Source organism: Oncorhynchus mykiss, chromosome 10, assembly GCF_013265735.2.
Source record: "Oncorhynchus mykiss isolate Arlee chromosome 10, USDA_OmykA_1.1, whole genome shotgun sequence".
In the NCBI taxonomy this organism is placed as follows: domain Eukaryota; kingdom Metazoa; phylum Chordata; class Actinopteri; order Salmoniformes; family Salmonidae; genus Oncorhynchus; species Oncorhynchus mykiss.
Genome location: NC_048574.1, coordinates 40,853,481 through 40,879,099, shown reverse-complemented (window position 1 = coordinate 40,879,099; position 25,619 = coordinate 40,853,481). Strand labels below are relative to the sequence as shown.

The 25,619-nt window shown below is 42.7% G+C and overlaps 1 protein-coding gene across 1 annotated transcript; it reads right to left on the bottom strand.

Moving 5' to 3' along the window:
- LOC110533884 (amyloid protein-binding protein 2) lies at positions 1–17,749 on the bottom strand. Its single transcript, XM_021618461.2, has 13 exons — positions 17,352–17,749; positions 9,956–10,044; positions 9,619–9,770; positions 9,422–9,545; positions 9,140–9,308; positions 8,952–9,041; positions 6,347–6,414; positions 6,150–6,255; positions 5,928–6,052; positions 5,466–5,551; positions 5,036–5,226; positions 4,597–4,762; positions 1–4,481 (listed from the first exon to the last, which is right to left on the bottom strand). Exons 1-13 carry the CDS (start codon positions 17,487–17,489, stop codon positions 4,225–4,227), a joined length of 1,761 nt encoding a protein of 586 aa, XP_021474136.1. The 5' UTR covers positions 17,490–17,749; the 3' UTR covers positions 1–4,224.
- Between the last annotated feature and the right edge of the window lie 7,870 nt (positions 17,750–25,619).

Sequence of the window (25,619 nt, the reverse complement as noted above, 5' to 3'; positions counted from 1 at the left end):
TAATGTACAAACAAGTTTAATAATCATTTAATGGTGGTGCATTGCGTTACACAAGCCAAATAACGTTCATCTATCCATAAAAAAAGCGCACTGTGGCACTAATGATGATGTCGACGTTTACATGTATCTTTTCAATTCATAGACATGTCAATATTCCTTCATCTTTTCAGAGCTTTGTAAAATGTTAATGAAAAAATGTACAAAAACACAGTAGTGTTGATATGAAACAAAAGGAGATTACTGAAAGTCCTTTCATTTCATATTGTTTGTGCAATTTCATTTAAAGATCCCATCCTATGACAGAATAATGGGCTGACCTGTTGCCATCTGTCTGTCACTGTTGCCATCTGTTCAAATTTAGGGGTACTGCAGAAGGCAGTACATAAAATGAAAATTATTTACATGTTCTCAGTACACACATTCCTCCAATTTCCTCTTACCTTTCTGGGTAGCCATGGATGTCATGATGAACAACCACTAAAGCCACTCTTACTAGAGGACTGTATCCACAACTATGCAGCAGGCAGTACTTCACGCAGTATACAATAAATACAATATCTCAAAAGATGAATGCACACCACAGTTCTTTAAAAACTCTGATACAGCATGTATGGAATATCTGCAATCTAGTTCAGCAAATACTTCTCTCAGAGTCATACCTAAACTCAAAATGTGTTTGTGTGTGTAACCTCTTTTAAAAACACATTTAGGGCCAGTTTCACAGACCAAGATTAAATGACTCCAGGAGTTGGGCAAATTACCTTTCGATAATAAAGACCTTAAAATTTCAAGAACATTGTTTAAGTAACTATGGATGAAATACAGGGTAGTTTCTGATGCAAACCCTTTAAAATGAAGTTTCGCCATAATGGTAGTCATAGCCAAAAGTACAATTTAGTCCAAGAGTGGGCTTAATGTAGGTCTGTGAAACTTGCCCATAGTTATACTTCTAGAATTAGACCATTTTCTATTTACATGGGAGTTTCAGAGTGAGCAACGGTTAAAATGTTAGTGTGGAAATAAATGTGCTTTACAAAAGGCTGGTGCCTTGCAATGCATGTGAGGATATAGACAGCACGTAGTAAAAACTAAATAAAAAAAGCTACATGGGCTGCATTTGCTCCAGTTTCAGTGGAAAACGTGTCTAGAAGTGATCAACTCTCAATAGATGTTCCACCTATAGCATACAAAGATGAAACTCCTGATTGAGATGCTATGCCTTGTTCCAGAGAGACGTCTTCAATGAATCTTTTAGCAGTCTTGCTGACACTGACAGACGTAAAGGACAGGGGGGGGCTCAGCCCCAAATTCATGTGTGCAGCAATCACAAATACCATCAGATATTCAGACCCAAACAGTAACATTCACCAGAAACAATTAAAGCCTTGTAAACAAAACTAGGGACATAAAGACAACCATATACCAGTCACCCCAGTTTATAAGGAGGTGGAAAACTTTTTTGAACATCCAATTTCTTAAATCTAAAATGGTTTTTATTTTCAGATGTACACAGGCAAAGCACTTGGGGATAAAAGGGTTGAAATTTGAGAATGTCCATTTGCTTCACCTGTTCAGATTTTAAGATGTCTTGTCCCTTGATCTGCCTCAGACCGGCCTTCCCTGTCACCTTCCGTCTCTAAGCTTGAACTCGGTTCATCCTAATTCATCACCCATGGTGCAATACTTTTCACAACAAAGCTGTTGAGTCAAGCTGGCTGACAAACAGTGCTGGCGGTCTTCCCTCAGAAGGACTGGGTGTCCTTGATTTGAGGACAACATGATCAGTCTTAGCTTGAAGAGACAATACATGGCCAAAAGTATGTAGACATCTGTCCGGACATCTCGTTCCAAATTCATGGGCATTAATATGGTCTCCCCTTTGCTGCTATCACAGCCTCCACTCTTCTGGGAAGGCTTTCCGCTAGATGTTGGAAAATTGCTGCGGGGACTATCTTCCATTGAGCCACAAGAGCATTAGTGAGGTCGGGCAATGATGTTGGGCGATTAGGCCTGGCTAGCAGTTGGCGTTCCAATTCATCCCAAAGGTGTTCGATGGGGTTGAGGTCAGGGCTCTGCGCAGGCCAGTCAAGTTCTTCCACGGCGATAAATACCTTGCTTTGTGCACGGGGTGCTGAAACTGGAAAGGGCTTTCCCAAACTGTTGCCACAAAGTTGGAAGCACATTAACATCTAGAATGTCATTGTATTCTGTAGCGTTAAGATTTCCCTTCACTTGAACTAAGGGGCCTGGCCCCACCACAAAAAACAGCCCCAGTTCATTATTCCTCCTCCACCAAACTTTACAGTAGGCACTATTCATTGGGGGCAGGTAGTGTTCTCCTGGCATCCACCAAACACAGATTAGTCCGTCGGACTGCCAGATGCTGAAGCATGATTCATCAATCCAGAGAACTCGTTTCCACTGCTCCAGAGTCCAATGGCGGCGAGCTTTACACCACGCCAGCCAACGCTTGGCATTTGCGCATGGTGATCTTAGGCTTGTATGCAGCTGCTCGGCCATGGAAACCCATTTCATGAAGCTTAATTTGACGAATCTCCCCGCAAACAGCTCTTGTGCGGACGTTGCTTCCAGAGGCAGTTTGGAACTCGGTAGAGAGCATTTCAACCAAGGAGATGATTTTTATGCACTACACCCTACACTCCTGTTCTGTGAGCTTGTGTGGCCAACCACTTCGCGGCTGAGCCGTTGTTGCCCCTAGACGTTTCCACTTCACAATAACAGCACTTACAGTTGACCATAGCAGCTATAGCAGGGCAGACATTTGACAAACTGACTTGTTGGAAAGGTGGCATCCTACGATGGTGCCACGTTGAAAGTCACTGAGCTTTTCAAAATGGGCCATTCTACCGCCAATGTTTGGCCTTCGAGATTACATGGCTGTGTCCTTGATTTTATACACCTATCAGCATGGGTGTAGCTGAAATAGCCAAATCCACTAATTTGAAGGGATGTCCACATAATTTTGGCCATGTAGTGCATGTCAGGTCAAACATGTGACCTTCCTGTCTCTGTCCTGTGTCGGCATATGGAAAGGAAGCATGCTAATAACCAGAGCAAGAGCACCTTGGGCTGATCGTCCTTTAAGGCTAAGGCTTGGACTTCAGTTGGACTATAACAGCACATGTAAAATTAACAGCCATGAGACAGACGTGCATGTTTAAAAGCAAGGCAATCATTTCTATTTTACCTAGTCCATACAAAATGGGGTACATCATTACTTAACGTTGCACTAGGTATCCGTTCACAAGCACTACTACCTTTACTATCTTCATTCTATAATGAAAACACGAGACCTATTCTATTGTTAACGGTGTGTTTTGAGGGTCTCAGTCCGACAGGGAGGGAGTCATCTCAATAGCAAGTTTTAGCTGACTTGTGTTTGGTTTAGCTTCATGAACTTCCTTATAAATACTTGGCATTTTAATTCCACAAAGGTACTCTAACGTACACTTTCAAATATTCCATAAGTCAGTGGTCCAACAATTGTGGAGCACAATTGTGGTCCAATTCAATACACATGCTGGTGCATTTCAAATTCATCAAATCACAGACAACCTTTAAAACGCATGCATGAAGGATTGCACCAACAACATCTTTAGAGTGAGGCAGAAACAGATGTTCCAAAAAGAAATAGAACCGAAGATTTGGTCCATGGATGAAATGGGTTGTAAACTCCCTCATGACATTAGCACAATAACAGAAGGATTGCACCCAGAAAAAAGTCACTCTGGCTTTTTATAATTGACCAAAGCAAAAAGCCAAGTGGTGCTGAATCCATGCTTACAGGGGACATCAATGGTCAATAAAGGGCAAGCTCTGACCAAAAATGAAGCAGAAAAAAACCCATGTACTATTCTATAAAACACTATGTTCTCATTGTCCCCCCCCCCCCCAGTCTCAATTCCACTAACAGAAGACTGATGGTGATGAAAGTTGTGTTAGGTAATGCAAAGTGTATAGCAAGTGATTCCTCCCATCAAATGTTATCTGCAGGGTTGATCACAGGAGATCGATAAAAAGACTGGATCAGATGCATTCCACAGGCCATAGTGCATTTCCCTAAAGCCAGGTGGCCCATTGCAAGGCCAACCGTGTAACTTGATGTGGAGAGGGTGTGTTCAATAGATTTAAGCGAGCTGCGAACACCTTAGCGTTTCTATCTGCGTGTGGGCATATGTGTGTGCATGTGTCTGTGTAGGAAGCCTAAGCAGGTGGGCCAGCCCCATGGTTCTGTGACAGTAGGAAGGACTGCACCACCTCCTCTGTGGCCTGGGGGCTGGTGTTGACGTCCTCCAGGGCATCTGCCACAGCAAACTGCCGGTCCCTCAGCCGATTCCAATTGGATAAAATATTGTGGTACTCAAAGACTTTCTCATAGTTCCCCAAAGAGTTGTACAGTTTAATTAGGCCCCTGTAGTCGTATTCCAGTCCACTGTAGCCCTCGCCAAACAGCTTCTTACCTGCAGGGGAAAAGCACACATACTGGTAAGAATATTGAATAGGACAATGAGGAAGAATAGATTACAAAAGAAGAGTACAACGGTAAAATAGACCCCATCTAAACTAGTGACTGACCGATAGCGATAGAGCGCAGGTAGAGTCTCTCAGCATCTTCATACTGGTTCATGTCGTAGTTGTAGAGAGAGGCCAGGTGGCCCACAGACAGAGCCACCTCATAGTCCTCCTGACCCAGAAGCTGCTCCTTGATCTGGATAGCCTTGATGTGCATCTCCTCTGCCTCCTGAAAAACAAAAACAGATGAGACCTCTGTCATCCACAGCCTTGGGGTCTGTATACAGCTTTTCAGCTATCATTAAATCCCAGAGCCTCTGTGACATTTTAACCTACTTGGAGAGCAGATTCCTGCTCCAAAAGTGAGTCACAGGGTCCGTAAACACCGTGGAGAACATTTGGATGGCAGTTTATGATGAAAGTGTGTCACAGGTCACCTTCTGCATGCTTTCTACAGACACTTGTCTCAGGGGTTGGAAGGGAGGGATGATCTAATTCTGACCTTGAACTTCCTCATGGATTGGTAGAGGCGGCCCAGGTTGCCATAGTGTTTTGCTGTCTGAACATTAAACTCCCCGAAGGCTTTCTTGGCCAGCTGGAGGGAGGAGAGGTGGAGGTCATGGGCATCCTGGAGCAGCCTCTCCTCTGTTTCCTTGTTGTGGCAGTCAATAGCGATCTCCTCCAGGATCAGAGCTGAGTGAGCAGCACAGCACAGTCAGAAGAGGTACAGAGAGTCAGACGTACACCTCAAGTTAGTCAGGAAATGAAAGATGAAAACTGATCTAATCCAAATAACACGGACCTCTCCTCCAAAATAAAACAACTCCTCTTCAGTAATTGACTCGGCAGCAGTTGAGAATCACAGACATCATCGTGCCCATCACGGACAACGTGGGACAGGAGTAAACAGATGGTTGTGAAAGCCATTTTACCTTTGACTCTTTTGGAGGAGGCCAGCAGCAGATGATCCTCTGGGAGAATGTGAGTGATGATGTCTATGGCCCTCTCTGCGTGGAATCTGTACACAACATACCCAGGGGGCACAGCAGAGAAACAGATTTAACTCCGTGACACAGTAGCTAAAGCACAAACATTTCCTAGGAAACAAAATAAAGACAGGAACATCACTTTTGGGAGGGACACTGCAATTGGCCTGCATGAACTTCCAAATACAAGAGAGACTAAAAGTACATACATAACATCAAATGGACAACAAGTACCTTACAGCAGTGGTTCCCAACCTTTCTCAGTTACTGTACCACCAACTGAATTTTGCTCTGCCTGGAGTTCACTAGAAGTAACCCCTCATGTCCATTTTACCAGTAAAGCTATGGTCTCATGAGTCTTCAAATACCCCCTGGGGATAAGCCAAGTACCCCTGGTTGATTACTCACAGCGCGTTGTCAAATTTGCCAGAGCTGTACAGATGGACATAGGAGGAGTATGCCAGGTCCTCGTGTGCTGTGGCCACATGAATATTCTTTCCCCCGAAAACCGACTGCCGGATATCTAGAGCCGTCTGGAATATTAACACAGTTTACACACAATTAACACAATATCACACATCTGATACACCCTCTCTGCTGTCAATCGACATCTCAGACTGACTCACCCACCTGGTATATTGCAACTGATTGGCAGATGTTATCCACATTCAGCAAATAAAACCCATAATCGAGGAGAGTGTCTGAATATTTGGGATGCTTGTGTCCAAAATGCTCACTGCAGAAACAATAAGGAAACAGACATTACTGAAGGAGACAGAGACAAGGACTACAACACACAAACAACAAGTGTGGTGAATCTAACTTACCGTGCCAGGAAAACAGCATGCTTTATCAGCTGCTCTGCCTTACTGAACTCCCTCTTTACCACACAGGCCTGTTGGTCCAAACACAAAAGGCATGAAACCACACTAAGATCAAACTACTAAGGATGTGCATCTTTCCAGAAGATTCGCTACATATCGAGATACAGTACATGGGCTCTGATACGATACAGGAACCATACCTTTTAGTTCGAAATGATTTCGCTAAGATTTTCATTAGAAACTGAATAGATGCGATACACTAACATTTGTTGCATAAACATTCATGACTGGTTTCCTCCAGAGGTGATGCTTGACATTCAGGCCAAAGAGTTCAATATTGGTTTCCTCAGACCAGAGAATCTTGTTTCCTTTAGGTGCCTTTTGGCAAACTCCAAGCGGGCTGTCATATGCCTTTTACTGAGGAGTGGCTTCCGTCTGGCCACTCTACCATAAAGGCCTGATTGGTGGAGTGCTTCAGAGATGGTTGTCCTTCTGGAAGGATCTCCCATCTCCACAGAGGAACTCTGGAGCTTTGACCATTGGGTTCTTGTCACCTCCCTGACCCCACGGTTGCTCAGTTTGGCCGGGCGGCCAGCTCTAGGAAGAGTCTTGGTGGCTCTAAACTTCTTCCATTTAAGAAGGATGGAGGTCACGGTGTTCTTGGGGACCTTCAATGCTGCAGAAATGTTTTGGTATCCTTCCTCAGGTCTGTGCCTCGACACAATATTGTCTCGGAATCCTACGGATAATAGACAGGTGTGTGCCTTTCCAAATCATGTCCAATCAATTTAAATTTACCACAGGTGGACTCCAATCAAGTTGTAGAAACATCTCAAGGATGATCCATGGAAACAGGATGCACCGGAGCTCAATTTCGAGTCTCATAGCAAAGGGTCTGAATACTTAAGCAAATAAGGTATTTTTTTATTTTTAGAAATCTGCTAACATTTCGAGAAATATGTATTTGCTTTGTTATGATGGGGAATACTTAAGTAAATTAGGTGTTTTTTATTTTTTATAATAACATTTTTAAAAGACTTAAAACCTGTTTTTGCCTTGTCATTATGGGGTACTGTGTGTAGATTGACGAGGAAAATAATGAATGTAATCCATTTTAGAATAAGGCTGTAATGTAACAAAATGTGGAAAAAGTGAAGGGGTCCAAATACTTTCAGAATGCACTTAACAAATAAAGCTTAATGCGTGATGCATGCCATTTTAGCATTTGAATACTGAAGGTGTTCGATAAAGTGAAAAAGTTTTTAGAACTGTTGCAAATTTTAAATGAAACACATACATCTCATTTACATAAGTATTCATGCCCTCAAGTTGATACTTTGTAGAAGCACCTTTATCAGTGATTACAACTGCGAGTCTTTCTGGGTAACTCTCTAAGAGCGTTCCACACATGGATTGTGCAACCAGTCGTTTATTTATCCTGAAAAACTCCCTAGTCCTTAACGATGACAAGCATACCCATAACATGATGCAGCCACCACTATGCTTGAAAATATGGAGAGTGGTAATTAGCAATGTGTTGTATTAGCCACAAAAACATACTTTGTATTAAGGACAAATTTGCCACAGTTGCAGTATTACTTTAGTACCTTGTTGCAAACTGGAGGCATGTTTTGGAATATTTTTTATTCTGTACAGGCTTCCTTTTTACGCTGTCATTTAGGTTAGCATTGTGGAGTAACTACAATGTTGTTGATTCATCCTCAATTTCTCCTATCACAACCATTAAAAAAGTCACCATTGGCCTCATGGTGAAATCCCTGAGTTGTTTCCTTCCTCTCCGTCAACCGAGTTAAGGATGCCTGTATCGTTGTAGTGACTGGGTGTAGATACACCATCCAAAGTATAATGAAAAACTTGACCATGCTCAAAAAGGGACACTCAATGTCTGATTTTTATTTTATAAAAAAATTTTACACTTCTACCTATAGGTACCCTTCTTTGCGAGGCAAAGCTCCCTGGTCTTTGTGGTTGAAATTCCGTGGTCGAATGAGGGGCCTTACATATAATTGTATGTGTGGGGTACAGAGATGAGGTTACCATAACAAGGGATTGAATACTTTTTTACTAAAGACATTTCAGCTTTTAATTTTTTATTAATTTGTAAAATAAATAAACATAATTCCACTTTGACTTTATGGGGTATTGTGTGTGTAGGCCAGTGATTTTTTTGTGTGAACTTAAATCATTTTTTAAATCAGGCTGTAACAACAACATTTGGAAAAAGTCAAGGGGTCTGAATACTTTCTGAAAGCACTGTATTTTTCAGAAGGTAGAATTCATGTAATAAATGTTAGTGAACCAACATAAAAAACAAATGTGAAAGCGATTTGTAACGTTTGAATTGATTTTCTGACCAATGTATGCTACATTTGGTTCGGTTTGGGGTCCTCAGACCAAAGCACTTGTATCTGGGACATATGTGTATCGATGAATCGCTACATCCCTACTAACTACAGTCCAAAGCAGTATCTATGACTAACAGAGTACTGCAGTGACTCCTGTGACAATAGTATGGGGACATCTAAAAAAGTATTTATTAATACATTCATAGACATGTCTATAACACAGGAAAAGGGAACACTCGTACCTTGGAGGCCTGTCTCAGGACATCTACCACAACTTTAACAGGCAAACCCACTGTGATTTCTTTCATTGCCTCTATGCACCACCTATAGGCCTGCAAAAGACAAAATCAGTGATGAGATCAACATGATAAACCAGAACACCAAAAGAATCTAACAGAACCAATTGACATATCTTTACCAGGCAACATACCTCATCATAGTGGCTCTTAGCAAAGAGCAGCGCACACAGCTCTCCATAGAGCGCAGCTTTGTTGGCCTGATGACCATGTTTGGCCAATTTGTCCATATACAACTGGGCCAACTTGACAGTCTCTTCACCAAGATGGTACTTGCAGTTGCCATTCCGGACATGAAGCAACCTAAGAGAAATTAGTGAATCTGGTAAGCTTTTGTGGAAAAATACAGACTAAGAGTAACCAGCCATAGAACTAGAATTGGACCCGAAAATACTAACGCTCTGTGACCCACTGACCTGACACAGCACTCCACAGCACGGTACCAGTGAAGCACCTCGTCATGCAGTGTGCACAGCTGCAGACATGACAGAAACACCTTCTCTGCATCACCATACCAGCCTGCATCAGACAGAAAGCCACCTACAGGACAGGGTCAACATTAGTACAATCAGAAACAAAATGGTAAAGAAAGTTGATGGGTGCGGGCACCTACCTAAAACAAAGCCAAACTGAATAGCCTTCTCTTTCACATGGGCATCAGACTCTGCAATGTAGGAGCAGCGGCGGCTGAAGGAGTTGGCCAGGACAGAAGCCACTTTCACCCCATGATCCATCAGGGCCTGGAAGCAATGGTGCAGGAGGTGTCTGCAGGCACATACACAAAGACCGGGCATGACGACGTGATACAACCATACATGAGAACCGGTCAAAATGCGTGACAATGACATTCAAGGTTCTCTCAAGGATCATCATATCCCTTTTGCTTCACATGATCATGAAGTCAGATTACCATACAGAATATGAAATATATATACACACAGACAAAGTACCTTTTGTCAGATGCTCTTAGAACTTTGGCAAACACCTCCAGCTCACAGAACTCCCCTCCCAGCTGGCAGAGCCGACCCTGCTGGTACAGCTGGAGAAACATGAAGACAAAGTTAGGATAGCAAAAAAGGGACAGGAGTGTCAGAAGCTAGGTTTCCATCCAACTGGTCACAGATTTTCATGCGAATATTCTAAAATCTGCATAAAGAAAATGTGCGCATTTTCACACCAGTGGCGTTTCCGAAATATGGAAACACATTTTTGCGTACTTACATTTTCAACTCAACCAATAGTTTTGTCTCAAAAAGTTGCGTTAAATAGCAAACGTGTCTACTCTGGTCTTGGCACGTGTGCTCTGGCCAACAGCTCGCAGATACAGTGCAGGTAAGCTGTGTGGGTACAGTGGTGGTAGACTGTGTGGGTACAGTGGTGGTAGACTGTGTGGGTAGGCTAGCTTACATTATGAGATTATTATGGATAAGAGCGAGAATATTTTTTATTTGTCAAAACAGCAGTCATATATCATCATGTCACCAGAATAAGACCCTGAATATTTATTGTAAAGGAGCATCAAGATCACAGTGCACTTTCATCACCCTGTGGAAAGTGGTTAGCTTAGCTGCCTGGCAAGCTAGCTAGCTAGCTAGCATGGTAACAGTACAGTAACATTACAGTAGCTCTAACATTTGTTTTCATGGGTAAGAGAACTGTCAAAGTTGGTGAGAGCCAAAATATCATGCAATCTGCTAACGTTAACAAGGTTATTGCCCATTTGGGTGAATCATTTTCAGCTAGCTACGTTTGTTGGCTAGCTAGCCATGTATAAACAGCTTACAATATTAAGTTAGATTATGCTTTGATATCAAGGGGACAAACTTCTAGTTATAAACAGCTTTAGCGAATGTAACTTACACATATATGTAATGGTTAATTAATTAAAAATCAGTCAGTCCATGATATAGCCTAGCTTACAAATTTGCAATGAGCCTACTTGCTTGAATACGGACTTGTTTTCCAATAACACAGTGTATTATTTTAGGCTGACTGCATTAGCCTAGTTCACATTAGGTTTGCTATGTCTTGCTAATTGTTCTTGTGGTAGTGTGATACATTCATCCTGTTGGTTCCAGATGCCTAAAAAGACCCATAAGCCCTATAAGTGAATGTCCTGCTTGCAGACACTTGCCACCACAGGGGTTTGGCCTTCCCGATGCAGGCAACAGGCCAGCTCCGAGGCAGAAGTGGTATGACCTCTAAGAAGGCATGTATTATGACAAAAAGTTAAATAGCAAAACATGCATAGGCCTGTGACATTTGAACTGTGTGTTCATCTAGAAAACATACCGTTTTACACTACATGACCAAAAGTATGTCGACACCTACTCGTCGAACATCTCATTCCAAATTCATGGGCATTAATACGGAGTTGTTCCTCTCTTTGCTGCTATAACAGCCTCCACTCTTCTGAGAAGGCTTTCCACTACATGTTGGGGACTTGATTCCATCAGCCACAAGAGCATTAGTGAGGCTGGCGGCTGATATTGGGCAATAAGGCCTGGCTCACAATTGGAGTTCCAATTCTTCCCAAAGGTGTTTGATGGGGTTGAGGTCAGGGCTCTGCGCATGCCAGTCAAGTTCTTCCACACCGATCGACAAACCATTTCTGTAAAGACGTCGCTTTGTGCACGGGTGCATGCTGAAACCTGTAAGGGCCTTCCCCTTACTGTTGCCACAAAGTTGGAAGCACAGACTCGTCTAGAATGTCACTGAATTATGTAGCGTTAAGATTTCCCTTCACTGGAACTAAGGGTCCTAGACCGAACCACGAAAAACAACCCCAGACCATTATTCCTCCTTCACCAAACTTTACAGTTGGCACTATGCATTGGGGCAGGTAGTGTTCGCCTGGCATCTGCCAAACCCAGATTAGTCAGTCAGACTGCCGGATGGTGAAGCGTGATTCATCACTCCAGAAAATGCATTTCGTCTGCTCCAGAATCCAATGTCGTCGAGCTTTACACCACTCCAGCAGACACTTGGCATTGCGCATGTTGATCTTAAGCTTGTGTGCGGCTTCTTGGCCACAGAAACCAATTTCATGCAGATCCCGACAAACAGTTATTGTGCTGACGGTGCATCCAGAGGCAGTTTGGAACTCGGTAGTGAGTGCTGCAAACGAGGACAGACTGTTTTTACGTGCTACGCACTTCAGCGGTCCCGTTCTGTGAGCTTGTGTGGCCTACCACTTTCCTGCTGAGCCGTTGATGCTGCTAGACGTTTCCATTTCACAATAACAGCACTTACAGTAAACCGGGGCAGCTCTAGCAGGGCAGAAATGTGATGAACTGACTTGTGGCAACGTCATAGGATGCCACCTTTCCAACGTCTTCAGTAAGGCCATTCTACTGTCAATGTTTGTCTATGGAAATTGCATGGCTGGGTGGGGGGAATTAATAAAGCTTACAGGCTAAAACATGTATTCACTTTCCTGATAAATTAAAATGAGGTACCATACTATCTAGTAATGTCCCGTCTATATTTTAAGCAGGTCTCGCCAATGAACCTGCTGGGCCAACACCTACAGCACCCCCAGCGTCTGTATCTGCTGTTCAGACTCCTCCATTGAGGACCGCATTGAACTTGTTGTCAATGGTAAATATTACATTTTTTGGCATATTTTTTTTCACAATTACTATGGCTCTGCTGCCATGACAGAACATTGATTCAGATAATCCTTTTGACAGGTGACCTGGTTTCCTTCTTTCATCATTGTGTCCATTCAGTTTCTCTCTCTCTTTTGCAGTTCAAGAAAAGAAAAGAAAAGCACCCAATGTCACAGGAAAGCCCAAAAGATCATTAAGGACAACAACCACCCGAGCCACTGCCTGTTCATCCTGTTGTCATCCAGAAGGCGGGGTCAGTACAGGTGCATCAAAGCAGGGACCGAGACTGAAAAACAGCTTCTCTCAAGGCCATCAGTCTGTTAAATAGCCATCACTAGCACAGAGAGACTGCTGCCTACATACAGACTTGAAATCATTGGCCACTTTAATAATGCCACTTAAATAATGTTGACATATTTTGCATTACTCATCTAATATGTATATACTGTATTCTATTCTACTGTATCTTAGGTCTATGCCGCTCTGACATTGCTCGTCCATATATTCTTATTCCATTCCTTTACGTAAATTTGTGTGTATTGGGTATATGTTGTGAAATTGTTAGATATTACTTGTTAGATATCGCTGCAGTCGGAACTAGAAGTACAAGCATTTCGCTACACTAGCAATAACATCTGCTAAATACGTTTATGTGACCAATAAAATTTGATTGGTTTTTATAACAGTACAACCTTAAAAATGTAATTTTTTTTAACTGACACTAGATGTCTGTAGCCTGGCCAAGTTGTCTACAGCCTCTGAGTGTCCCCGCCCATAGACAACGTCTGCAAGTGCGCCAAACCGCTGTCTGCGAGTGGCCTTTTACTTACTACATCATGTACCGTGATCCTTTTAGAACTAACATTCATCAAAACATTTGATTTGTTTTTTTGTTTTAAATCTCACATGACCGTATTGTCAGGGTTCATATAAAAAAATGTCCTTCTTTCCTTCCTTTATCATTCCAGCATGACATGCCTAGGAAGTCTGTTGGGGTAAAAATGATATACACTTGAGTGTACAAAACATTAAGAACACCTGCTGTTTCCATGACAAACTGACCAGGTGAAAGCTCTGATCCCTTATTGATGTAACCTATTAAATCCAATTCAATCAGTGTAGATGAAGGGGAGGAGACCGGTTACATAAGGATTTTTAAGCATTGAGACAGATTGTGTATGTGTGCCACTCAGAGGGTGAATGGGCAGACAAAAGATTGAAGTACCTTTGAACAGGGTATGGTAGTAGGTGTGAGGCGCACCAGTTTGAGTTTGTCAAGAACTAAAACGCTGCTGGGTTCTCACGCTCAACAGTGTCCCGTGTGTATCAAGAATGGTCCACCATTCTTGACATCCTGCCAATTTGAAAAGATCATGAGAAACCCGGGCCAGCATCCCTGTGGAACACTTAACACCTTGTAGTCCATGCCCTGATATATTGAGGCTGTTCTGAGGGCAAAAGGTGGTGCAACTCAATATTAAGAAGGTGTTCTTAATGCTTTGTCCACTCAGTGTAGCTTATTCTTGAGCTGGGCTCAAGACAAAATTGTCCCAATACCAAATTGGTATTAGCAAACTTATATAATTTCAAACTTTACATTTCTCTAATATACGCTAACTAACGTAATGAACGATATCAGCCAAATGCATGCGATAAGTGATCGGTATGGTCGGTGATCATTTTTAGTGTATCGTGCCAGCTATAGCTTAACCTGTCAAGAGCTTGTTTGATTACATATTTGTTTTTAATGCGGTTCACGTTCAAATCATTTTCATAATAAATCTTATACCTTTTCCTGTTTCTCCCCAGCCCTGCTACGGGGCTCTGTGAAGACCACCTCGCCCCTTCTCCCCAGCCCTGCTACGGGGCTCTGTGAAGACCACCTCGCCCCTTCTCCCCAGCCCTGCTACGGGGCTCTGTGAAGACCACCTCACCCTTCTCCCCAGCCCTGCTACGGGGCTCTGTGAAGACCACATCGCCCTTCTCCCCAGCCCTGCTACGGGGCTCTGTGAAGACCACCTCACCCTTCTCCCCAGCCCTGCTACGGGGCTCTGTGAAGACCACCTCGCCTTTCTCCCCAGCCCTGCTACGGGGCTCTGTGAAGACCACCTCGCCTTTCTCCCCAGCCCTGCTACGGGGCTCTGTGAAGACCACCTCGCCTTTCTCCCCAGCCCTGCTACAGGCCTCTGTGAAGACCACCTCGCCTTTCTCCCCAGCCCTGCTGCGGGGCTCTGTGAAGACCACCTTGGCTTTCTCCCCAGCCCTGCTATGGGCCTCTGTGAAGACCACATCGCCCTTCTCCCCGACTCCCTCTGCTACAGCCTGCGTGAAGACCACCACTGCCTCTGCTGTCTCTCAGGGAACTGAGCGCTCTGCTATAGCCTCTGTAAAGGCGCCCTCATGCTTTTGAATAGATTGTGCATATATTATGACAACATTGTGACATTTCTCCATTTTTAAGGTTGGTCGAGCACACTATTTGTCTTGAGGCATGCCGAAGTTGGTAGCCGAGGTCAACTTTTGGGATTCTTCCGTAGTCTGTCATTCAACAAGAGACGACTCGTACCACTTTTTCAAGCGAAGGTCTTTTAAGGGAGTATGCAAGAATACTTGGTCGGTTAGGCTAGCCGCCAGCCAAACTGAAGCATGCCGACGCCTAAAGTGCTCTCCTCTGCTATAGCCTCTAAGACATACCAAACTGTAATTTCTTAACCAATATCATGATATACATTAAAACATTGCAGAAACAAAACTGCGCATCAGTGTATTGATATGATGAAGATATTGTGAGTAATATTACATTTGTCTTGTTTTGCTTTTTATTTTATTTTCAGGAGAGCTGATTGGTGTGGACTACCTGCTCAGGCAGACTGGGAAGGACATGGACCCCCCCCCTGACTTGGAGGAGACTGATTTTGAGAACTATGCAACGGACCCCACAGTTGGTAGTCTTCTGGATGACTTCACCACCACTGCTGATGATTTCTCTGCTCCTAGCCCCACCCAGGATGCTCCCACTACAGTCCAACCTGCTTCCTCCAGTGCCACGTCTGCTGCCACCAGTACCTGGCCTGCTTCACCCACAGCCCAGTCTGCTGCCACCAGTACCTGGCCTGCTTCACCCACAGCCAAGTCTGCTGCCACCAGTACCTGGCCTGCTTCACCCACAGCCCAGTCTGCTGCCACCAGTACCTGGCCTGCTTCACCCACAGCCCAGTCTGCTGCCACCAGTACCTGGCCTGCTTCACCCACAGCCCAGTCTGCTGCCAGCCAACTCCACCCATGCAAAAAAACTGATTGTTTGAGAAGTGTCAACACATCAATAGTTTCCATATTAGACTCTGCTGTACTGTAGTCCTTTTTTATCTTATTTCTACAACCAGGGGCTTGATTCAATCAGATCAAGCATTAACCCAATGTTGCTCATGTGTCACAAACCACTCCCTTCTTTATTATCCTTACCACATTAGAAGTTCAAAACAGAGTTAGAAAGTGTAGGCTATTGCATAATTTTCATGTTAATTTGGATGGGGGGACTTAAAGCCTATCAGTCTAGTCGGGAGTAGGGCCTATAGCCTACAATAGAACATCACGTATTTGAGTGTTTCTAACGCGGCTGCATGGGATTTGTTGAATATAAAGTTGGCTGGTTTTGTTGCATTCAAGGTGATAAGGTAACAAGGTTCTGCTTGTGAATTTGACAGCTCTAACACAGTTTCACCTCCGATACCGCCAAAACAACCGCTATGCTGGTGTTGACCAACACTAATCTGATTAAATCGAGCTCTAGAACTTTTCGATTGAGTTTTTTTCCCCTCTGTTTGCATGGATGTTGTCATATGTTTGGTTCCGATTGTGTCATTCACTCAGAATCAGGCAGTGCCATACCCACTCATTACTTTGGGTCCCTAGGGGCTGTGTGTGTGTGTGACATTTCACATTAATAAACATGTTTCTATATTTCAACCAATTATTTGAATGACTTTTGATTGTAGGTCAATCATTATTCACTTTAAATAACTGACATACGTGGCTCTGAGTAAATGTTCATAGATGTGATGTATTTATAAATACATCAGGTAATACGCAGTCCACAAGACACTGCAACAGATAACTGATCATTTAAGATACTAATTGCATAAACAAGGTTGCGGGAGTACTGTACATAATAAACCAACCTCATTAGAACACACACACACACACATATACATATATACATGGTTGTTTTGGTGTTTGTTTAGAAACGTTATTTCTGGCCGAGGCAGGATTCGACCTGGAGACCTTCGGGTCCTCTCTTCCCCTTCCTTAATTAAAAAACTACATTTTCATTTTTCCCCCAGCTTACCACAATAAATAAATGAATAATAAAACACTTACATTATGACGAAGCCTCAATTTTAAAAATGTTTTCTTTTTCTTCTCCCCCTTAAGATACCATCGTTCCCCAGCTTTGGTGTTTGTAACACCAGAATAGTGGGTTCGATTCCTGGGACCACCCACATTTAAAAATGTATACACGCATGACTGCAAGTCGCTCTGGATAAAAGTGTCTGCTAAATGGAATATATTGTTGTTAACCTTTTAAGCAGGATAGCTAGCAAGCAAGTTAATCAGCTGATTTGCTTTGCAAAGAGTTTGCAACGTTAGCTGTAACGTTAAGTGGCTAGCTAAAACGAATCAACTCGGGAACATCACATTGTATAACGTTAGTTAGCAAACTAGACTAATAACTTACCTTGTAATACACATCAAATTGAATATTTTCAGGGAGGGAACGAATATCTCTTCGCGATCGACTGTAATTGTCCACCACTGCTGATATAGCAGTGTTGTACAGTGTCTCTGGGATCCATTCGAGCTCCAAGGCCGCCATGTTGTTTTCCTTTTCTCCAGCCAATAACACCCCCTCTGCTCGATCGACGGTCGGTAGCTAGCTAACCACCTTGCCAAGTTTAAACTCCTTTTCTTGTACCTTCTCATGTAACAAAACAGTTTTGACTGTCTCATCTGGTTAAGCACCAGCATTAACCATCGGCCATGTTCCTAGGATACGTACTGAACCAGTGCAGTCTGCCCGAAGGTCTATCTCTGCCCCCACCCTGTTTTTCACACTCGGGGTCTGATTCGCCGGAGTCAAATGTACTTCGCTTCGTTCCTGAGGGAGTTTGATTAATTGAACCCGCACCGGGCTATACAGACAGGGAGTATGGCCCGTGACGCCCGTTCATACCTGAAGCGAACATCTACGCCGCTCGGTCGTTTTCAAAGGCAGCATGATTTCATTTTTGTATTTTTTATGTAACCTTTATTTAACTAGGCAAGTCAGTTAAAGAACAAATTCTTATTTACAATTACGCCCAATGACAGCCTACCAAAAGGCAAAAGGCCTCCTGCAGGGACTAGGGCTGGGATTGAAAATAAAATATAAATAAAATATAAAATATAGGACAAAACACACATCACGACAAGAGAGATAACACAACACTACATAAAGAGAGACCTAAGACAACGACATAGCAAGGCAGCAACACATGACAACAACATGGTAGCAACACAACATGGTAGCAGCATAAAACATGTTACAAACATTATTGGGCACAGACAACAGCACAAAGGGCAAGAAGGTAGAGATAACAATAAATCACGCAAAGCAGGACAACTGTCAGTAAGAGTGTCCATGATTGAGTCATTGAATGAAGACATTGAGATAAAACTGTCCAGTTTGACTGTTTGTTGCAGCTCGTTCCAGTAGCTAGCTGCAGTGAACTGAAAAGATGAGCGACCCAGAGATGTGTGTGCTTTGGGGACCTTTAACAGAATGTGACTGGCTGAACAGGTGTTGTATGTGGAGGATGAGGGCTGCAGTAGATAACTCAGATAGGGAGGGATTGAGGTCTAAGAAGGTTTTATAAATAAGCATCAACCAGTGGGTCTTGTGACGGGTGTACAGAGATACAGACCAGTTTACATAGGATTATAGAGTGCAGTGATGTGTCCTATAAGTAGCATTGGTGGCAAATCTGATGGCCGAATGGTAAAGAACATCTAGCCGCTCGAGAGCACCCTTACCTGTCGATCTATAAATTATGTCTCCGTAATCTAAAACGGTTAGGATGGTAATTTGAATCAGGGTTAGTTTGGCAGCTGGAGTGTTAAGAGGAGTGATTCTAGAACCAAGTCTAGATTTAACTTTAGCCTGCAGGTTTGATATGTGCTGAGAAGGTCAGTGTACCATCTTGCCATACTCCCAAGTACTTGTATGAGGTGACTACCTCAAGCTCTAAACCCTCAAAGGTAGTAATCACACCTGTTGGGAGAGGGACATTCTTCTTTTCCAAACCACATGACCTTTGTTTTGGATGTGTTCATAACAAGGTTAAGGGTAGAGAAAGCTTGTTGTTCACTAAGAAAGCTTTGTTGTAGAGCATTTAACACAACATTTGGGGAGGGGCCAGCTGAGTATAAGACTGTATCATCTGCATATAAATGGATGAGAGAGCTTCCTACTGCCTGAGCTATGTTGGTGATGTAAATTTAGAAGAATGTGGGGCCTAGGATCAAGCCTTGGGGTTCTCCCTTGGTGACAGGCAGCAGTGGCTGAGACAGCAGATGTTCTGACTTTATTCATTGCGCTCTTTGAGAGAGGTAGTTAGCAAACCAGGTCAGGTCATGGGAAAAAGAGGAAGACACATCTGGGATAGTCGCATTAGAAGGGGTGGGAGATGAGGAAATGTTGGAATCCTGTCATCATGATGGTGATTAAAGAGCTCAGCCATGTGCTTCTTGTCAGTAACAACCACATCATCAACATTAAGGGACATGGGCAGCTGTGAGGAGGTTTTATTCTCCAGGTCTTTAACTGTTTTCCAGAACACCTTGGGGTTGGACCCACAGAGAGAACTGCTCCTTAAAGTAACTAACTGATGCATCATTCAGAAACAAACATCTCCTTTCCAAAAAATATATTATCTTATTTTCAAACTAGTTTTCATTGGGAAGGCAGATATACTTTATTTTTTTATGAAAAGCAATCACTTTTGCATGTGAAAACAGAATCCTACTCGTTACTCATTATGCGAGCTTAACCTACTTCACTTTTGTTTTGAGCCGACATCGCCGTCGGCCAAAATCGGGCACCTGGCTCGCGCAAGGGAGGCAGCAAGTATCCCAACCGGATGCAGTCAACGCTAACCCGGTTCGCCCTGCGCATTAATCGAATCCCCTCACTGCTGCGCAGATGATGATCCCGTCACAGGATTCTGTCGATAGACCGGGGTAGACCGTACTCTTGCTAATGATGTATTCAAGTGCTTGTCGGAACTTGAAAACTCTGAAATGTCCAATTTGCTAACTTGTTGTAGTTATACACGTGCCGCGTTCAACCAGTTAGCAATCGGACACTTCAGAGCTTCCGACAAGTGCGTGAAGGCGGCATAAAACCAGCGTTGCTGTGTAGTCACGTGGGTCAGTCAGGCTGCTAGGTAGACTGTACTGGAACGTCAGCTGTATGCTATCTTGCCAAAGAGATCGCAAACTCTGATCTGGCGATGCGAGAAGATGGAAGTGGAATGTATGTGGTGTTTTCTAAATGCATCCAAAATACTTGCTCTATTAATCAGTCAATCAATCACATACTCACAGCATAATATATATATATATATATAAAAAAAGTATTCATCAGTATTCATCGTTGTCCTATGGACGTCATTCCTTTTTTATTTTTTTTTATAAAATATGTGTGTCCCTGGAACATAAACGTAACAGATCTGCAGCACACAAAATACATTTTTATATTGTTGTCCCTTGACAAGCAGGCATTGTGGAAACTGATCAGAGACCACTAAGAGGCTGAATAATAGCAACTTTGAAAGCACCACAAGCTCTTGTGGCCAAGACTGGACAAATGTGCATAATATGTCCCCAAGTCCACAAACCTTGTAAAAGCGAAATAGGATGTGGAGAAATTGCGAAACAACCCGCGCGCCGCAAATCTCAAACCAAGTGCACCCACTGCAAAATTGTTGCCAGGCAGTAAAAGCGGCTGGATTGATAGGTGTAGAAATCTGACGTCGGAACGTTCATTGGACCTTTGTGAAGCTAGCCACAATAACGATTAACCACAATAGTGGAATTTGAAGTTTGCCTTCAAAATAAAAGTCCCCAATTGAAACATGCAGAAGGATACATATAGTGGAATAATGCCATATTTGGACTAGATATTTCTAAACATGGTTGGAATGTTGTTACAAAACTTAACAATAAATACAATAACGATCTAATTTGACAATAATTCGTTATGAATGTTCAATTACGCATTACAGACTAACTATGGATTTGCCACAGTCAAAGACCTGCAATAAGACCTACCGCGGTAATATTTGTGTAAACTCTTCAGAATTTTAATATGTGGGTGTCACTGTGTAGGCTGATACCCCAGTTCATGGGTGCACACTCTATAGGTAAGGTTGTACAGTGTAATATGAATGTTCAATACGTATAATGTGCTGACTGTCGGTTAAGATGGCGTGTCATGGAGGCATAACATGCTCAGTTCGAGCTACTCTCTGAAACTCACTGAAATAATTCCTTTGATGATACAGTGGTATCAATATATGGTTATAACATCTACAGAAGAGGCAGAAATGCCAATGGAGGATGTATCGCTGTTTATATTCAGAGTCATATTTCTGTAAAGCATATACAGATCTTATGTCAAATGCTGTTAAAGTAATATGGATACAGGTTCACCTACCTCACCTAAAGCCTATTATTGTGGGAAGTTGCTATAGACCACCAAGTGCTAACAGTCAGTATCTGGATAATGTGTGTGAAATGCTTGTATGTGATATCAGCAGAGAGGTATATTTCTCAGTGTCGTAAATATTGACTGGCTTCCATCAACCTTCATAATCACGCATAACGGACTCAAGAAAAAGTTTCAAACTGTAACCAGTGCCTGCAACCTGGTTCAGGTTATCAGTCAACCTACCAAGGTATTGGCCACATCTTTATTAATGCTGCAGAAATCCACTCTTAAGCAGTATCCACACCCATTGGATGTAGTGAACATATTTATTTAATTTACTAGGCAAGTGAGTTAAGAACAAATAGTTATTTTCAATGACGGCCTAGGCCTGTTCAGGGGCAGAACGACAGATTTGTACCGTGTCAGCTCGGGGGTTTGAACTTGCAAAAGCTCTAACCACTAGGCTACACTGCCCCAACATAACATAATAGCCATGTCTAGGAAACCCAAGTTCCTAAGACTGCACCTAAAATAGTGTATAAGCGGTCATGCAATAGGTTTTGCAATGATTCCTATGTTAAAGATGTGAAAAATATTTGTTGGTCTGATGTGTGTAATGAGGAACATCCTGACGCTGCACTCAAAGCATTTATGACATTGCTTCTTCCGGATACTGACAGCCATAAAGAAACTGACTGTTAAAACTGTATGGCTGAGAGGGATGAGGCTAGGGAATGGAAAATAAGTCTGGCAACGCAGCAGATTGGCAAACATACAGTAAATTGACAAATCAAGTGACTAAACAAAAATAAGAAAAAAACTATACTATGGAACAAAGATACATGATATAAAGAATGATAGTAAAGCGCTCTGGAGTCCCTAAAATGACATTTTAGGCAGAAAAGCTAACTCGGCTCCATCCTTCATTGAGGCTGATGGCTCATTCATAACAAAACCCTTTGATATTGCAAACTACTTTAATAACAAATTTGTTGACAAGATTAGCACATTTAGACACTACATACAAAAAACAAATGCAGAGCCTTCATAATCACGCATAACGGACCAAATAACGAAAGATAAGCACTGCAGCTTTGAATTCTTCAAAGTGTGGAAGAGTTGAAAAAATGATTGCTATCTGTAAATAAGGACAAACCACCTCGATGGTAAATTACTGAGGTTGGTAGTGGAGTACATTGCGACTCTTATTTGGCACATCTTCAATCTAAGCCTAGAACGTGGAGTGTGCCCACAGGCCTGGAGGGAGGCAAAGGTCAGTCCTCGGCCAAAAAATAGCTACGGTTATAGCAATGGTTCAAACAGCAGACCAAACAGCCTAAAACCAGTTCTTAGCAAAGCTTTGGAAAACATTATGTTTGACCAAATACAATGTTATTTTACAGTTAACAAATTAACAGACTTTCAGCATGCCTGTAGGGAAGGGAACTCAACATGCTCAGTGGTGACACAAATGGCTGAAAGAAATTGATAAGAAGATTGTGGGAGCTGTTTTGTTAGACTTCAGCGCAGCCTTTGATATCATTGTTCATACCATATTGCTGAAAACCTAGGTGTTATGGATTAACATCCTCTGCCTTTGAATGGATGGACCGTTATCTATCCAATAGAACACAGAGGGTTTTCTTTAATGGAAGCCTCTCTAATGCAAATTCTAGTGTGGCGTACTGCAAGGCAGCTGGCTTGGACCATTATTGTTTTCTGTGATACTAATGAACTTCCACTGAAGTGGAGGCTTGATGAGAGTGACCATACTACCTGTGTCCAACAAGGCGGCCGTATCCTGACTTTTGATGGGGTTCTGTGGGGCTGCAGAGGCTTCATGGGCCCAGCAGGTTGTGATGTACTCGCACCTTCTGGTGGTCTTCTCTGAGGGCCATTGGCAGGGACTAGTCATTTCCCAGGCAGCTCCAGGCCAGGTGTCCCTCCTGGCCACAGGTGTAATACCTTCTCTGGTCCACGTTAACTAGCGGCCGCCGGGGATGATCTGGCTTCAGTAATAGGAGGCCGTCTTGAAGCAGGGTTCAAATAGGCGTCTCCCGTTCTACCACACGTTAGTTCGGACTTGAATTCAGGTCTACTGGGCTCTGGCCTACTGATTCGCAACATCTGTACCATAACCTTGTGATTTTCTAATATAGCAACCAGGGTGTCAACTGATGGGGGGTTGCTCTGGGCAGCATGGCACTTTTCGGTGGTGGAATATATTTGTCCATTACCAGGCAATCTATTCCTGATGGCCCGTCCCCATGGTAAGCCAACTTCTACTTGGCCTGAATGCCAAGTGTCACGTCTGGAGAAAACCTGGCAACATCCATACGGTGAAGCATGGTGGTGGCAGCATCATGCTGTGTGGATGGTTTTCAGCAGCAGGGACAGGGAGACTAGTCAGGATTCAGGGAAAGATGAACAGTGCAAAGTACAGAGAGATCCTTGATGAAAACCTGCTCCAGAGTGCTCAGAACCTCTGACTGGGGTGAAGGTTGACCTTCCAACAGCACACCAACCCTAAGCACACAGCCAAAGAAATGCAGGAGTGGATTCGGGACAAGTCTCTGAATATCCCTGAGTGGCCCAGCCAGAGCCCCAGGCTTGAACCCGATCTAAAATCTCTGGAACCTGAAAGTAGTTGTGCAGCGACGCTCCCCATCCTGCCTGACAGAGCTTGAGAGGATCTGCAGAGAAGAATGGGAGAAACTCCCCAAATACAAATGTGCCAAGCTTGTAGCTTCATACATAAGAATACTCAACCCTGTAATCACTGCCAAAGGTGCTTCAACAAAGTACTGAGTAAAGGGTCTGAATACTTATGTAAATGTGATATTTCAGTTTAATTTTATAAATTGAAAAAAATAACTAAAAACCTGATTTTGCTTTGTGTGTAGATTGGGGTATTGTGTGTAGATTGATGAGGAAAAAAACGAATCGAATCAATTTTAGAATAAGTCTGTAACTTAACAAAATGTGGAAAAAGTCAAGGGGTCTGAATACTTTCTGAATGTACTGTTTTATTTAAAAAAAAAGATACTCTGAACTCCGACATTGCTCGTCCTAATATTTATATATTTCTTAATTCATTCTTTTAATTTTAGATTTGTATTTTGTGTATTGTTAGATATTACTGCATTGTTGGAGCTAGGAACACAAGCATTTCGCTACACCCACAATAATATCTGCTAAATATGTGTATGCGACCAATCAATTTTTTGTATTTTATGTAAATGTAGGTTTATGTATATTGTGTATTTTATTGTTATTTCCTGTTTGGACCCCAGGAAGAGTAGTCGCTGCCTCGGCAGCCTTGGCAGTAGCTAATTGGGGATCCGAATAAATACTACACTGAACAAAAATATAAATCGCAACATGTAAAGCGTTGGTCCCATGTTTCATGAGCTGAAATAAAAAATCCCAGAAATGTTTTGTACACACAAAAAGCTTATTTCTTTAAAATGTACACATTTGTATACATCCCTGTTAGTGAGCATTTCTCCTTAGCCAAGATAATCCATTCACCTGACAGGTGTGGCATATCAAGAAGCTGATTAAACAGCATGATCATTACACAGGGGACAATACAAGGATACTTTAAAATGTGCAGTTTTGTCATACAACACAATGCAACAGATGACTCAAGTTGAGGGAGCATGCAACTGGCATGCTGACTGCAGGAATGTCCACCAGAGCTGTTTTTTTTTTATTTCTTAATTTTTTATTTGACCCTTATTTAACTAGGCAAGTCAGTTAAGAACAAATTCTTATTAACAATGACGGCCTACCCCGGACGACTCTGGGCCAATTGTGCGCCGCCCTATGGGACTCCCAATCACGGCCGGATGTGATACAGCCTGGATTAGAACGCGGGATTGTTGTGACACCTCTTGCACTGAGATGCAGCGCCTAAAATCGCTGCACCCTTGCCCAGTCATGTGAAATCCTTAGATTAGGGCCACATTTATTTATTTAAATTGACTGATTTCCTTATATGAACTGTAACTCAGTAAAATCTTTGAAATGGTTGATGTTGCGTTTATATTTGTGTTCAATGTAACTACGAAATACTCCAGGAAATGACATTGCAGGCTAGCTCAGTGCTGCAGCCTCTCATTGAGTAATTTTATTGAAGGCCGACTGGGGTACTGCAGGCTACCATTAGCAACCAAATTATCCGTATAATTTATTCTGTGTGCGATTTTACAATAATTGGTTCAAGGACATACATCTGGTTTATTAGAAGCAATT

Excerpts from the sequence above, each read along its gene's own strand:
- LOC110533884 (XM_021618461.2), bottom strand. The coding sequence starts at position 17,489 with ATGGCGGCCTTGGAGCTCGAATGGATCCCAGAGACACTGTACAACACT. Across the intron at positions 9,042-9,139 it reads CTAAGAGCCACTATGATGAG|GCCTATAGGTGGTGCATAGA; the intron begins GTATGTTGCCTG and ends TGTCTTTTGCAG. Across the intron at positions 4,763-5,035 it reads AATCCATGAGGAAGTTCAAG|GAGGCAGAGGAGATGCACAT; the intron begins GTCAGAATTAGA and ends TTTGTTTTTCAG.